The 14,394-nt window shown below is 43.1% G+C and overlaps 1 protein-coding gene across 1 annotated transcript in view; it reads left to right on the top strand.

Annotated features, from left to right (window-relative positions):
* The window catches only part of LOXHD1 (lipoxygenase homology PLAT domains 1), a gene marked incomplete at both ends in the record, with an annotated part of 141,081 nt that overhangs the window by 115,733 nt on the left and 10,954 nt on the right, over positions 1-14,394 (top strand). The window contains 2 exons of the mRNA XM_084305109.1: positions 2,694-2,871; positions 8,605-8,790. Coding sequence (XP_084161235.1) covers positions 2,694-2,871; positions 8,605-8,790 — 364 coding nt within the window. The remainder of the gene's footprint in view (positions 1-2,693; positions 2,872-8,604; positions 8,791-14,394) is intronic.

Below are 14,394 nucleotides of genomic sequence, written 5' to 3' on the forward strand. Positions count from 1 at the left end.
TAAAATAATAGTTTATATGGAAGCATGACCCTCATCATCCAAATCACAATTCTGCATCAGCCTGCATATGTGCAGCACATCTCCTTCTAGGACTGGATTCATTTTTGTGCCCTTTTAGTCAATGAAAAGCTACATTCAGCTTTTGTCTTTTCTGCCAAATTATTTAGACCTCTTGTAGTCAGCAGGGAGACATCTGAGGGTCGGAGAGGTGCCTTGAATGGCCATTTACTTGTCCCAAGCTTGGACAGCAACACAGGAGTGATGTGCGGGTTGGGCACCCATGCTAGGTCAGGTAGCAACATAGCCACACTGGGATTTAGCAGCCAGCTGCCATAGGCCTCCTGTTCCCTGCATGCCCCTTTTAGTATTTAGGGCATTTTAGTAGCCAGACGGTTTCCCCTAGACAGCATCTGGAGCACTGGGCGGGTTGTTTGAGAGAGGTCTGACCTCCTGGGCTGCAAGGGTGCTCCAGCTGGCAGCTCTGATCTGCTCCTACCCCCTGCTGCTTCCCTGGCATTTCCCTGCAAGCTGTGCCCAGGAAGTTTTGCTACTGACAGGATCGCTATCGGTTTTGAACAGGGCAAAGGTAGAGCTGGCTGAATTTTTTCCAGTGAAGAGTTTATACACCTGGATGAAAAAAAAAAAAAAAAAAAAAAAAGACATTTTAATTTGATGTAAGGTTATTCATGGTTCAAATTTGCAAATTTCAGCCAAAGTGAAGTTTCCAGGTTGGACTCCCAAGAGGATGTAGCTGTGGTTCATGCACCCGTCAGAGAGGAGACTTCCTTCTGCTCTGTACCCCAGCAGAGGTGCCCCGGCCAGGCTGGAGGAGACCTGAGGTGGTGAGACCAGGTAGACACCTGGGTCAAAGCAGGGTTTTGGGTCAACTTCTCTTGGCTCAGAGAACAGTTCTCTGACCACAAATAGTGTCAAAGCATCCATTTAGAAAAGCAGGGGAGCTTCAACAAAGCAAAATGTCCTGTAGGGGTGAAGGTGCTGTGTGATGGGTCCCTGGTTAGCATTAGGCAGAGAGAAAACCCCAGATGAGTGTCCTACCCACAGAATTGTTCAATACACACATAGCACTTGTTCAGCTTCAGAGCAGCTTCTGCTCTCTTTAAAAATGTTTTTTATAACCTGGAACAATATTCTTCTTTGGAATTGCTGAAGGCTCTAGCAAAGCTTACTTGCGGTCAGCAGAACGCCATACACTGGGACAGATGCAGTTTGAGGACAGAATTTAAGCATATTTTCTCTCAGGATTTTTAAGTTTCTTAGGCTGAGATATGAGAATGTAGCAGGTCACAAAGATAGTCAAGGGTGGATGCCTATGACATGCTAGGAGAGGCTAAGTTAGATCGGGCTTTTAAGCCTTGAGGAGAAAAGGCTAAGGGAGAACACAATTGCAGACTTCTGCTGCTTGAAAGGAAGGCACAGAGTCCCTTCTCAGAGGAGGGCAGTGAAAGGGCATGAGGCAAGGGACGCAAATTGAAGCAAGGAAAATCCTAGTCAGATATAAGGAGAAAAGTCTTCACGATGAGACTTGTGGAGCCTTGGGATGGGATCCAGAGGGCTGGGGAACCTCTGATCTTGAAGATTTTCAAAACTCCGTTGGACATGGCTTTGCAGTTAGCCCTGCTTGGAGTAGCAGGTGGGTCTAGACGCCCTTTTAACTTAACTCTCCCCAATTCCATGATTTTTCTCTTCCTAATATCATGTCACACTTCACTGATAGGTCTTTCCATGGCCTTTGCAGAGATGTGCATTGCAAGATATTGTTTCTTGATGCACTGCTTCACTTAGGTATGGTCTCTGTTTCTGTCAGATGGTAACATAATACTTTCCATCCCTGTCTCTTCCCTTTGCTCCAGCAACCCCCATTTATCAACAAGTTACTGCCAGATTTTTGCTGTAGGCAAGGGCAATGCCTTTTTTCCAGTCGACTGATGCTCTGCAGAAGCCCAGTTTGACCAAGACATGGAAAGGCGGGTATTTTACTTGCTATGTGCTGGAGTAGCTGTCTTCCGTGTTCTAAATAAGTCCTTATTCTGTTCTTATCACCACAGCATCTGAGCTCCTGCCAGGGACACATGAGGCAGTATGACTAATATCTGTTGCATGTTGTTTGTTCTGTCACCTTTTCCCAGAGGGAAAAGTGTGTGAAAGCATTAAGTTCTCCTGGCCTAATTTTTCCTTATGCATTTCCTTAACTTGTTTGGAGTTGGTTTGCATATCTCTACAGTGATTGTTGTGTGTTTGCACAGAAGAGACAGGTGAAAGAAAGGTACTATGAATTTCAGGGAGAGCTTAATGAGGTTTTTAAAAACTCTCTGTTCTTTCTTCTTTGGAGTTAGTAACGTACAGACATCCAGGAAAGGTCTGACTCTCATAGAGATGAGCTCTGCTCATAATTTATGTCAGAAGACCAAATTTCTTCCTATGCTTTAGGCCATACATGGAAAGGTCCAACATTACAGAATCATCTATGAAGACTGTTTCTTGGGACAAGTCACCACAGAAAATGTTGTCCATGAGAGAGAGTTGAGTTTATCCTGGAAGAACTCAGTACAGGCTTTCAAACTATGACCAAGCTCTATCCATGTTATACCACACTGTGCACTTTATAAATTTAATCTTTGCTCTCCTTCAAACTGTAACTGTAGTGTTTTTTCCTTTATTTTGGCTCTTCTCAGATAGTCATGAGGAACCTGACTAATCAAGAAGTGGCCACATTTACTTATGGTGAATGGCTGTCAAAGGTGAAAAATGCCACGGGAAGCCTTGTGTGTGAGATGCCAGCCATGATAAATGACGAGCAGATGATGGAGGACACAACGTACACTATTCAGGTTAAAACCAGTGATATTGGAGGTATGTCCATGGTGGATATTTTATGACTTTTCTAGTACGAAGCTCAATTTTTAACAATGAAAAACATCTCCTGATTAATTAGAAGCTATGTTAAGAAAAGCATGATCTAACCCTACTATGCTGGAAGAGTCACTTTGGCTGTATGTTCATCTTAGCAATGTTACTCTACGGGACTTGTTCTCATCTGAGCAGTGAAATGTTTAGACACAAAGTCTAGATTTGACTAGGACTGCTTCCTCTGAAGAAACCTTAATCACAGGAATTGCCAGACCGTGCTGCAATAGTCAGGAGCCCACTTTTCCTTTTTGATCAGGTCCAATGACCACACAGGGTGGATGAACAGGCTAATGGCAAAGTTTCTGGGCTCTGGATTTTTGGCTGGCACCATCAGCTTTGTCCGAAGAGGACAGCAGTAATTCACCCTCCCTTTGTAAGTGTTTTGAAACCGTTTATCCCTAGCCATGAAAAAGCATCCCTAAATGCATATAGAAGAAGTAAAAACTGAAAAGCTTCAAGAGCCAAGAAATGGGATTTCTGTGTCTTTTCCTGGGATCACTGTCTCTTTGCATGAGAACTTCTGTCAGGTTGATGAGTGAAAGCTACAGCCATGTACACAATTGCCTCATGCCAGCCTGGGACATGTTGCACATTATCTTGCTGAGAACTTGTCTGAAACGTTGACCCTCTAAGGGTATTCTGCCACACCAGTTCACATATCACCTCCTGATCTCCACCCTTCTCTTTATCTTCTCCCTCTCTCTCTTTTAATTTTACCAGTGGTATTTTATGCAGCTTGTGAGGTTTTAGCTGAGAATACCAAAATTCTCCTGGCAAAGTGTCTTAGTGCCACCTCGCAATTTTTCATCTACCTATCTATCTGCTCTGCCTGCTGCTTGTCTGAAAAACATGTAGTGAAATACTAAAAACAAAAGAGAGGAAGACTTGCTTATGTATCTGGCAATCCATCTAGTATAACGGTAGATCTTTCTGTGACCTTTTTGTGAAATTCAGCCCTAGCACACAAAGGCGATAGAAATGGAAACGAGAGGAGAATGGAAGATGACAGCAACAGGAGACAGATCTGCCCTTCCCATTGAATGAGGGATGACGGGTATTAATCATGAAGCATTTTATTTCATTATGTGCAGCGACAACCAGTAGGAAGGAGCAGATTACAGAGAGATTTCAGAGAGTCTGTTTATGATTAGATCATACAGCTCACTGACATAGCGCTGAACTTTATCCAGCTTATCTAAAGAGGGTACAAGTCATGAACCATCTCCCCTCTTTGATCATTATGTATTCCACTATTACTCCTGGTTCGACCAATTGAGGAGAGAAGACCTTTTATCCTTGACAGTCAGTTTAAATATGTTATATCATTTCCTGACATGCTGATATTGTCTAGGGACAGCAATACTCTACTGAGAATAGAATCAACAGTGTTTATTTCTAGATATAAAGTTTTTCTCTGCAATTCCTTTCAACTTCCCAGTCCATCAGAGACAATGAAAAGAAAAGAAAAAAAAAAAAAAGAGAGAGAGAGAGAGAGAGAGAAAACACAGAGTTAAATTTGTCACTCCAAAAATTTTACTTCTGATCTTAACTCCTTCTGTTGTGGTTTAACCCAGCCAGCAGCTAAACACCACACAGCCGTTCACTCACCCTCCCCCCTCCCTCTCTGGGATGGGGGAGAGAAATGGGAAAGTGAAGCCTGTGAGTTAAGATAGTTTATTAAGACAGGAAAATAATAATAACAGTAATAATAACAATAATAATAATAACAATAATGATGGTATAGTACTACTACTACTAATGTGTACAAACAAGTGATGCACAATGCAATTGCTCACCACCCGCTGACCGATGCCCAGCCTAACCCTGAGCAGCCACCCCCCCACCCCGGCTAGCCACCCCTATATATTGTTCAGCATGACCCCAGATGGGATGGAATACCCCTTTGGGCAGTTGGGGTCAGCTGTCCTGGGTCTGTCCCCTCCCAGCTCTTGCTGCACCCCCAGCCTGCCCGCTGGCAGGGCAGAGTGAGAAGCTGAAACATCCTTGGCTTGGTGTAAGCACTGCTCTGCAACAATTAAAACATCAGCGTGTTATCAGCACTTTTCTCATCCTAAGCCAAAACATAGCACCCTACCAGCTACTAGGAGGAAAATTAACTCTGTCCTAACTGAAACCAGGACAAGGCTAAATTCTTTCTGGCCAATTCATACAGGAGAGGATTCTTAACCAGTGGGCTGGAGCATCCTCTGGAGTAACCTTCTCCCTCCTTCATTAGATTTAGACAAAGTCAAGACAACTAAGCTGAACTAGATGGATAAAGTTGGGGAAAATTGATACCACCAAAACTGTCCTGCAACAAACTTGAAAGCCGCAGTCATTTCCTCTCCACCATACACCATGCACACAATAGCAGTCCTGTTTCACTTTGTCTTAAAAAACAAACAAACAAAAAACTTTGGCTTTTCAGAAGTGGTTTACCTTGGATGATCACATAACATACAGAGGCTGTATCAGTGAAAAGCTCATCCTGCAAAAAGAACAACTCCTGTCTCAAAGTTCAAAGGCCACCAGCTGTACCTCAAATGGCAGCTCTCAGAATACACACAGATAAGGGGAGAAGAGCTTGTTACAGCAGGCACATCCTAAGCCAGGTGGGGAATCCTTGGTTTAAACCAAGATCTGGATTTACTTTTGATCTTGTAAGAGAAGTACAACACAATCTCATTTTCTTCAAGGCATGACCCACAGTTACAGCCAGAGCATGTGAAATGGCACAGCAATGTCCTCACCATTTAATTTTGACTTATGCAGCCTTTCTGTGCTCTATAGGCAGGCATCATACACATGGTAATGCAATAAAGACTGAGGAAGAATAAATACTGCTTTCTCATTTTCCAAACATTAACGAAGCAGGAGGTTTTTATCTCTGCTGTTATAAGATTAATTAGTATGTTGTCAGCTCAGCTACAGCCTACAAATTACATAATTTAAGACAGTTGGTGTCAGTTCCTAGTGCTGTATCCAAGTCCCCATTAAGTCAAAAGAAGGACATTCTTTGGCCTCAGAAGGCTATGACTCAAATCCAGTTTGGTTAAAAACTACACAGCTGCTCAGTAAGAATCATAAAATCATAGACACTTTTGTTGGAAGGGGCATCTGGAGGTTATTTAATCCAGTTTCCACCTCAAAGAACTATTGCCAGCACTAGGCTGGATGGACCAAGGTTCTGCCCATCTGATCTTGGACACCTCCAGGGATGGTGCTGCTGCCACCCGAGGCACCAGTTCCAGACCTGCACCATTTTCCTAAGAAAGCTTTTTCTCCTAATGCCCAGTCTGGACGTCCCTAGCTGCAATTTGTGGCTGTGGCTCCTTAGGGTTTATCTGACATCTCCACAGCTCCTGGACCTTTCATCGTTTTATTGCTCCCTCTGCATGGTTATAGGGCCCTTGTTCACCTGTGCCAGCTTATCTCTCCTGGCCTCTCCTCATGGCCATGTGTCCCAGCACCCATTCATTTTGGCAACCATTTGCTGGGCCCTCCCTGCTGTCCCTATGTCCCCCTTGACCTGCGAACACAAACTAACACAACGGTGCAAGTGGAGGCTCCTCAGCACTGAGCAAAAGGAGTAAGATCTTTCCTTCAGCTGCTGGTCACTCCTCCTGATGTAGCCCAATTTATGGGCTACATATTTGTATTGAACACTGAGAACTGGTTTGAGTTGTAGAGGACCTCTGAGTCCTCTTCAGCTCCCCAGCGCACCCATGTGCAGAGGTTATTCCACCCCAGATGCAGAACTTTGCTTTTCTCCACTCCAAACTTCATGAGATTTCCACTTGCCTGGCCCTCATGTTTCTCAGGGTCCATTTTGGGTTAGAGTTCTGCCATCCAGTGTGTAACTCAGTGCCCCAGATCCAATGTCATCTGCAAATCTGAGGATACACTCTGTCATCATTTAGGGTGTTGACGACAAAGTTCAGTGGTACAGACCCCAGTATCGACCCCTGCACTATTGCACTCATTGCCAGCTAAAGCTTGTGCAACCACAGGGCCTTCATCCCTTCATTTGTCAAATTTGTTACAGTTCCTAAGTGTGCCTGATGTTTCCTGGAATTAAAATTAAAAAAAAAAAAAGGGGGAGGGGTGGGGAGTGGGGGAGGGTAGCAGGGAGAGAGAGACCAAAATAGGTGAAATGTACATTGATTCAGCAGTTTCTGTTCTTTTCTTTCGCATCTCCTGCTAATTGCTTGTGAGGGAAATGTCACAGCATGAGGCCACCATAAGCTTCTTCCTGCTGGGAAGGTTTTGCTAGGAAACGGTTGGTTCTGTGCTTTTTGAGACCTGGCATTAATTGGGAGCCTGCTCCTTGGAAGGAAATGGACTTTAGTTTGCTTTGTCCCTCATCTCAACAAGCTTTAGGGTCATAAAAGATGCTGCCAGATGAACTGCCTGAATCCCTGATGTTTTATCTTCCTTCTTAAGTCCTTTCCAGGGAACTGCTGAAAATTAACCCCAATTTAACATACACAATTTTTTGTGTGGACATCAAATGATGCTTTACCTTTTGTCCATATGACCTCCTCCCCCCACTTTTTAATTTTATTTTAGCATTTTTTTAGTCCTATAAGAAAAGTGGTGATTTCTTCCTAATTTAAGTATACAAATGATTATCCTGAAGAAGTGGTAACTTTGTCTAAAAGTTTTCAGCCCCCCTGACTTTGTCTCTGCGTTGTGTTTTGAATGGAGCTATGGGAAATACTGTCTGTGTGGCCCAAAGTGGATTTACGATACAGTCATATAAGAAAGGTTTGGCAGGCACTTAGAGTTTTCAGAGCTAGGATATCCAACCAAGGGCAGCAGACACTGACTTTCTTTGTAAGCCAGATTTGGGTTTGATGATCTTATTTTTATTTGCTAAAATTTAAGGGTCTCTGTTCTGACATACCAATGAACATCTGCCCGCATGGAGTCAAGTTTCTTTCTATGAATCTGCTTCCTTATAGTGGCATCAAAAATAAAAAGGAATAAAATGGTAGTTCATAATTTTGGTCAAATTTTAAATAGTACCCTGTAAAACTGTGGTAACGTCTTCAGCTAAAATGTTCGCAAGGTCGTTTCAGGTGATGGTATAGACTCCAGAAATTATGAAAATTGGCAGCATTTCTGTTTTCTTCTACAAAATATGGACATTTGAAATTCAATATTAGTTAATAAAGATCATCTTAATGGATTTTCTGTACATGTACATGAGAAGGGCTGAGAGTTGTGTGAGAAAAGGGGACTTTTTCCATTGGTTCAATTTGGACAATATTTTGAGAAATGGGAATATCGGAGAAGGCTTATGGGAGAGGGAAAGGGGGGTGGACCTCAGAATGCCACAGTGTTTTGGCTGATCATCTGCATTTTGCTTTCAAATCCGTCAGAAGTTCATATCTGTGCCTACAATTAGTGCTGTTACCATCACACTCACCATACCTTGACCACAAGACAAGATGTTCCAGCTGTATTTGGGGGACAGGATCCAAGGGCTGGCTTGTTAGATACCATGGCATGTCCTCCTTTTAGGATCCTGAACAGATTCACTGAAATTTTCTGGCTGTGCCCAAAGAAACCCCAGATTCACTGCAGCCAGCTCCAGGCTGCCTTTGATGCCTCCCTTTCCATACATTTGTAGGCAGGACAGCTCGTGATGATGTGCCTTGCTCTGTCTTCCAGGAGCAGGCACAGATGCCAACGTGTTCTTGGTCCTATTTGGGGAGAACGGGGACAGCGGGATCCTTGCCCTGAAGGAGTCCAACAAGTCCAACAAGTTCGAGAGGAACCAGATGGACGAATTCAACTTCTCCGACATGCTGAGCCTGGGAGACCTCTGCAAAGTGCGGATCTGGCACGACAACAAAGGTCAGGGCAGTGACATGGGGTCTGGGACAGCCTGCCAGGAGGGGCAGCCACCTTGTTGGCTGGGGGTATTGTTCCCAGCTCTGCTGCAGACTGGGTAACCTGAAGGATTTTCCTTGGACCCTGTGCCCTAGCTCATCTAGACCTGTTCACTTCATGCCTGAGTCTGTCTCCTCCCATGCTGGTGTAGGATCTGCTCAAACAGGTCCCCAGCTTCCCTCAGAGCATACAGCTAGTGCTGCAGCACAGATAATGATATCTCCTCCAAAGCACAGGCATCCAGCCTGCTATCCCAACACAGCAGCTCCTTTAATGAAATACTTTTGTCACAGGCCAGCATGGCACTTTTCTCACAATTTAATGCTCCCCGCCTGACACTGACACATGGGGTAATGCAGCCTGACATAGCACGGTGAGCTTTGGAAGATAGAAATAAAGATCTCTGTCTGTCTTTATTAAAATCAGTACATCATACGGTGGGTGTGCAGTGCCCTGCTGAGAGAGATGCTGACGTTTCCCTGCTGCTGGACACCCTAACTGGTTTCACAAAGAGCAGCAGTGCCTGGTACTGCTGTCATAGTCATTTGTGGTGGTGTTCAAGTATCAGGCAGAATCTTGTAACAAAAGCATCAACCACACTGCTCTGATGACATCTCATCTCATCCCTACCCAGCTGAATTCTTTGTCTCAAGGAGGTGATTACGAACTAATAATGAACGGGTTGCTAATGGCAGGCCCTTGCTGCAGCCCAAAGGTGAAGTTGATGGCTCCCATGGACCCACCAAGTCAGTGTTAACTAGGTGGTTTGAGAGCTGGTTTTACCTGATCTTAGTTGCAGAAACACTTAATTCTTTGAATCTGCTGTTTTGATGCTGAAATGGAAAGGACCATCAAAATTCCCACTGGAGTTTTAGCTCAGCAAACAGGCATCTCTGCAGCTGCAGGGGTGGTTTCAATGTCATTCTTAGAGCAGCACAAAACCACCATGGACTTGCAGATTCCTGTGTAAATATATTACCAGCTAAAATTTCCACAATGAGAGCATTTTCCTCAGGAGACCTCGTGGCTCCCAGTGGTCGATCATGCTAACAGAATGAAAAATACCCACCGGATCTGAGCTGAACCTCAGGGCTCAGGCACGTGAACAGGCTGGGACGTAGCAAGGCAAGGACTGGGTCAGACGAAGGAGCCATCGAGCCCAGCAGCTGTTTTCAACAGCAGCCATCACAGGGTGCCTGAGGAGGGGAAGGAACTGAGCAAGCGTGTGTAATCCTGCCTCATCCTCCACATCTCACTCTGCATCCCTCAGGGCGTCTCCTGCACTGGTTATCATTTTTGTCCATTTAGTAATGTGCAGTGGATTTTCTCATTCACGTGCTAACCCAGACTCTGCAGGAGACATTTAGCACCCGTGGCACTGAGTCCAATGAGTCTACTGGCTGCTCTGTGATGAGCAATTCCCCGTTATCTTGCATGGGACACCTGTTGCCTTTTCCTTCTTGACGAGTGACCATGGTTCACCTTCTCCTTGCCACTGGTGATTTTATTGTTGCACTCTGTGGAGCTACCACTTTGCAGCTGAGCTATGGTAATTGCTTTTTACACACTCTTGGTTGGTGGCAAAGGGAGTTAACAGAGCTTAGCCCTGGGCTAAGCAGTAAATAGTCTCAATTAGTATAATTTTGCTGTAGGCTGAGTATGTAGTCAGAGTCACCACAAACCACCTAAAATAGTATACCATGTGTCCAGAACCTGGAAAAATGGTGCATATTTATGAATATAAGTACACTTTGCAACCTCATGTTCTCTTTCCTTATTTCCCTGATATCTCTGGTTTCCATTTATAAATAATATTTAATAAGGATTTTACCAGACCTAGCTGACTGTAGGGTTAAGCCTTGGACAAACAATGTGCTCAGGTTTTGTTCAGTATAAATGTAGTTGTTTTTCCCCTCGGTGAAGAGGACAACTGTAGTTTAAGTCATAACATATGTTGTCTTCATTGTTCTTGCATTAGTCATGTGAAAGGCATATCCTATCTACAGCTTCACGCAACAAAGTATGACAGTTAGTTGGGTGTGTAGAGTATTTATTACTGCTGGGGTCCCAGGCTAGAGCTGTCCTTTGCATACATGCCTGCTCTCTATATAATTTATATAGATTGGCTTTGCCACTGGTTAGAAATTCCTGGCTCCATTTTTTTGGAAAAGAGTAGGGAGGTCAGGGGTCAAGGGTCGTGTATGGTTTTCATCAGATGCTTGGGGGACTTTGGGTATTAAACAGAAATATGCTTATATTTACCATTAATTTCAAGCATCAGATTTTGCTCATTCTTTCCTTATTTTTTTTCCTATTTTTGCCTAAATGGTTCTCTCTCAATGTTGTGTGGAAAACTTAGCCTCACGCTGGACTATCCCATTACTCTTCACAGGCTGCATACTTGGAATGTGAATGATGTTCTTCCCTTAAATTTCTTTATATCAATTATATTATGATATACCATATATCTATATCTATATATCAATTATATTATGATATATATCAGCCTTAATGGCAGCATCAACTTGTTTTGACTCACATTAGGTGCTACTAGTCTAGCCCATGGGCTTCTTAAGGGAACAGCTAAGCAATGTCTTCCTTTTCTTTTAAAAATAGTATGGTCCCATCAATAAGTCAACCAGGTGATCCCCATTTGGGGATAATATGCACCTAAACATCTTGCCTAAGGTGGCTTTTTGCCATGAAATCCAGTTCAGCATCAGGGAAGTTTCACTGCAGTCGATATGCCAGCAGTTCACATCCCCCTTTTGTTTATCATTTCACTGAAATTTGACTGTACTGGAGTGTTCAGAGTTGAAGAGACAGTAATTGCAATAGCAAAGGCTGTCAGGAGGTCTTTAAAACATAAACACTACATTTGTCTCCTTAGGAAAAGCATATCAGAGTGCCAGTTTTTATAGACCCACTTTAATGTTTTTAAATGTCACTTTCCCCACCAAACCCACAGAGTGGCACCTCTGTGTGAGATATAAAGCAGGAACGAAGCCCCCATCTAATTTCTCCCACTCCAGTAAGATTGAGTAGGGAGGAAGTTGGTGCTCGTTTGAAAACAGGCTGTTTAGAGACTTGGCAACTGCAGTTTCAAGGAGCTTGTTCCTGATTTTTCAGATGTTTAGAGCTCACCAGCAAAAGTCTGGTAACAATGAACTGATGTGAATGAAATTTAGCTTTGTTTTGCTCCACGTCTTTTTATCCTGCCCTTGTTCACTTTGAGATACTGATGTTCAATCTAATATATTTAGACTCCCTGAGCAAATTTAATCATTTCCAGCCTCCCCATCTCCTGATCTCAGATAGGCACTATGTATTTTCTCATATCTCAGTTCATTTACTTCTACATTTATGCAAGATCAGTATCTGTAGGTCTGTGGAAATGCTGGCTTTCTAAATGTAGGTCTCATTTTTTTCCCCTCCGGTTTAAGGACTAAATCACCATTCTGGAAGAACGGCTTAAAGTTTCACAGTATCTCAGTAATGAAATTATTTAACTATAAAAACTTTTTGGTGTTGTTTTGCCATTTTCTCTTCGCAACAAGGAGATGTGGGAAATGTGGATTTAGCTCCCTCATCTGCCTGAGTAGATCTGAACCCAGACGATAAACAGTCTTTCTAAAGTCATTAATTTCAGATTCTTGATTATCTCAGTTGCCATCAGCCAAGGGGAGCCAGGAACAGTCTAATTATGGATAAACCAGGCTTCTCTGTGTTATTATAAAAGCAAAGATAGAAGCAAATAACCAGGTTATGCAGCCCAACTCCTTCTTTGCCTCAACGGGGCCCTTCTTTCAATTACACCAATTGCAATGACATTGTCTAATTGAGTTTTAAATAGCCTAACTGCCCCAATGACTCATTTTGGGTGGATCTTCCAAAGAAGGAAGCATCTTATTCCCCTTTCTTGAGATGGATGCAATAGGGGAATGTCAGTGTGCCCTTGTTTTTCCTTTTCTTTCTCTGAAGGAACTGCCTTTTTCAGGAGCAATGTATAGGACCAGGTCTTAAATTGCCCAGGCCTTGAACTCCTAGCACACTGCACATCCAGAGATATGTTTCTGCATTTCACTGACATGATTCCAAGCCCTTTGGGCACTGGGAGAGCATAAATTATTAAAAGAAACTTAAAGATCTGCTTTTCTGCTCTCTACAAAGATTGGCTCAGCTATCAGACTTGAAAAGGTCTTTTTAAGCCCTCTTCTCAGAGCTTGCCTGTTCTTTCATAAACTCTGCTGATCCTTGGGGCAGGTTTGTTTAACAGTTTCTGCTTTAAGTAAAAAGTAAGAGGAAGTGAGACAGATGCACCGAGCTGCTTGAGAGGAGGCTGCTCCATCCCACATGTTTTACTGATGGCTCAGTAGAGAGGAAGGCAACTTCAAACTCTACATCTTTCTGCATGGACTGAACTCAGCTCCTTAGACAAGACATGTTGGTGTCCACCAACTACAGACCTGCGTAGCATGCCAGCAACCATGCTGTGGCTGCTCAGTCCTGCAGATTGCCCAAATCCATCCTTAGTCCTCAGCAAATTCCCTTCAGAGCCTTCCTGTAGGTGCCATGTGCCCTCCTATCTCTTCAACTGCAGGTTTCATCCTTACACTCAACTGTTTTTTCACAGAGATGTGCTACAGTCATTACAGCAGAAACATAAGACACGGCAGAAATCTCATAGTCCAGAGTTGACATAAAATAGAATAAAAAACAAAAATAAAAGATGTAAGCAAACAAAACATCAGATTTGGAGAGAAGGCAAAGACTTCAGTGTTGACCTTGCACAGTCATTCATTTCATCCCAATTTCCTGTAACCCTTCACTACAGAATGGAAAGAGGCCACAGGGCCAACCAGTAGCTGTAAAATTATCAATTCCATAAAATTTTCCCTTTGCTACAAGCCTCCTTTGCTCCTCTTGGTGACAAATTATCCTGCACCCTTGTTAAATGCTTTTGCATCAAGTATGCTTCAATAAAACGTGAAATATGCTTCAATCACAAGAATATTCTCTGAGAAACTGTTATATCTTCATTCTGAGCTGTTAAGTGTTTTTGCACAGGAGTAGTTTGTCAGTAAGATGTGTGGTTTTTGTTGTTGTTGTTGTTAGTGTTGTTTTTTTCTGAGAGTAATTTACTGATGCTTTTGCCCTGAGTCAAATCCCGCACTGAACAAGTTGCACAGAAAACACGGGTGGGGGGCAGGGAACCTATTTTCTAAAACTGTCCCGAGTGTTAAGCTTTTGCTTTGTCAAAGGTTGCGTGAGGTTTTGCATTGCCTGTCTGCTCTGATGAGAAACGTTGTGGTGTGAACTAACATGATCCTCAAGGAGAAATACACAAATGCATCTATTATCTATTTTTATTCTGACACTGGCTTGCAGAATGACCTTGTGTAAATCACATCCCTGTACCTAATTTTCAATTATGTAAATCAGGGATAAAAATTATTCACCTTCCTAAGGTGTTTTGAGATGTATCGATGCAGAGCTAGATGCTATGATTTTAGCACCTCACAATTAATGCTCCTTTTTCTAGTGATCTGGCATGTCTATCAAAAATCC

The sequence above is a fragment of the Netta rufina genome (genome assembly GCF_964035555.1).
Source record: "Netta rufina genome assembly, chromosome: Z".
NCBI classification, from domain to species: Eukaryota; Metazoa; Chordata; class Aves; order Anseriformes; family Anatidae; genus Netta; species Netta rufina.